Raw genomic sequence first — 2,047 nt, 5'->3', positions numbered from 1 at the left:
TCCATTCTGACACTCCAGCCATAGCTGACTGCATTTTATAAGATGCTCCTTTCCCATCCTGTTCCCCCTCATATGATGCCTGAAAGTGTAATGAATCAAAGGTCTGGCTCTGGGTCTTCAGAGATTCCACAGCTCTCCCACTCCTCCTCCCTATACCGACATCATTCCCACCAACAGCCATAGGACTGCATCATGCAGATAAGGTCAACCTTTTTTGGTCACCATTGGAAAGAGGCAAGCTGCCATAGAAAGACAGAGGGCTATTCAGCCCCTGGCTGGAAAACAGTTTCAGGGAGAACCTGTTTCACCAGAATTCCTATGAATTCTGGTAGTCCCAAGATGAAAAAAGAAAAATCAGAAAAAGAGGGTGCTAACTTGCACTTCATTTGGGAAAACAGATTTTGGCAAGAAGAGAAGGAACTAACCAGAATGGACTTCAAAAACCCCATCAATGAGGAAACGAGTCAGTCCACACTTGTATATTCTCACCAAACATCCACATCAGGTAGCAGTTTTATTGTATCCATATTATACCATGCACCTCTAACAGAGCTGCCTGTTGTATTGTCCCAGACCAATTTTTCTAAGCCACTACACTTTTCTTGTTGGTATTGACAAAAGGAGGACAATTTCTATGCTAAGAATTAACAGAAGCAATGAAGTTTGCCTGAATTCTAGGAAAAACTTGCAGTTTCACCCAGCTGCACCTGGAGACACCAATTTAGCAAAGAACCCCGCAAAAATTTATAGCCAAAGGCACCTGCATGGGAAACCAAGTAATTTCTCACCTGCAACCTGGCAGCTAATGGTAACATTTGCTCTCTGGATTGTTTTCACTGTGCTTCCAATATCAACAGCGATTGAAGGCGATTCAGTGTTGATTACAGTAGCTCTTGATGTCTTTATCAGTGGCTTTCCTGTACAAAAGAAGCACCACAGTTCATCAGATCAAGCGCACTGGACTCACACAGAACAGATGGCCTGGGATGCTCTATGAAAGTACCTACACAGGGCAGGTGGGTAAGAGAAAATGCTGGAGTATGAGGCCACCTGCTCTTTGCAACATTACAGTGTCACTGAATTCCAGGGGAAAAGCTGTCTTGGAAAAAGAAAAAAAATACTTAGAGCAGAAGCAGAACAGCATTAAAGGCATGTGGACACACATGAGAACCAGCTGAATCAATAAACACCAGTACAATTGGAGCTGCAGCAAGACGTTTGCCTGGCACTGCAACCAAAACACCACCCTTTGCCAAAACATAGGAAAAAAGCCTGAGGGATGGCTACAGGCATATTAATAGTGCAGGAGGTTTAGAGCAACATGCAAGCTGTTTCTACACACTGAGCATGTTTTCTTTAACTTACAGTGGAAACACTGGGGTTGGGAAGACCAGAGCATAACCAGAAAGTTTTCTCATTACGGCTAGTGTAAGAAGATGAGGGACATAAACAAGCTCCTTTCTGTCAGATAACCTGTTTTGTTTTTTCTGAAGTCTATAGTAACAGCGTTGTGCAGTAACATTGTTCATCTCTAACAAAGATACTTGCTTTGTCTGCAACAAACTACTCAAACTCTTTTCAGTGTGCTTCCAATATTGGTGTCAGTGAGCAAGTGAGTCAAGGTGTTCCCCTGCTGTGGTGCCTATCTATGTGGGGTTAGCTGTGAAGTTATCCACCGTCGGGGGCCTGAGAAGCCTTCAAATCATATAATATTTTAGGTTGGAGAAGACGTTTAATACCATCAAGTCCAACCATTAACCTAAAACTGCCACTAATAAACCATGTCCCTAAGCACCTTGTCCATACGCCTCTCCAATACCTCCAAGGACGGTGACTCAGCCACCTCCCTGGGCAGCCTGTTCCAATGTATGACAACTCTTTGTTAATTTGGGAGAAGAGACCAACACCCACCTCTCTGCAACCTCCTTTCAGGTAGTTGTAGGGAGCGATAATATCTCCTCTCAGCCTCCTCTTCTCCAGGCTAAACAAGCCCAGTTCCCTCAGCCAGTCCGTCCTCACAGGACTTGTGCTCCAGACCCTTCCCCAC

The 2,047-nt window shown here is 44.4% G+C and overlaps 1 protein-coding gene across 1 annotated transcript in view; it reads right to left on the bottom strand.

The window, feature by feature from the left end:
• Positions 1-760: 760 nt before the first annotated feature.
• The window catches only part of ADAMTSL1 (ADAMTS-like 1), a gene marked incomplete at both ends in the record, with an annotated part of 76,479 nt that continues 75,192 nt past the window's right edge, over positions 761-2,047 (bottom strand). The window contains one exon of the mRNA XM_010159494.1: positions 761-917. Coding sequence (XP_010157796.1) covers positions 761-917 — 157 coding nt within the window. The remainder of the gene's footprint in view (positions 918-2,047) is intronic.

The sequence above is a fragment of the Eurypyga helias genome, unplaced genomic scaffold, assembly GCF_000690775.1.
Source record: "Eurypyga helias isolate BGI_N326 unplaced genomic scaffold, ASM69077v1 scaffold44019, whole genome shotgun sequence".
Lineage (NCBI taxonomy): Eukaryota > Metazoa > Chordata > Aves > Eurypygiformes > Eurypygidae > Eurypyga > Eurypyga helias.
Note: the sequence above shows the minus strand (reverse complement) of the source record. Positions and strands in the feature narration are given on the sequence as shown.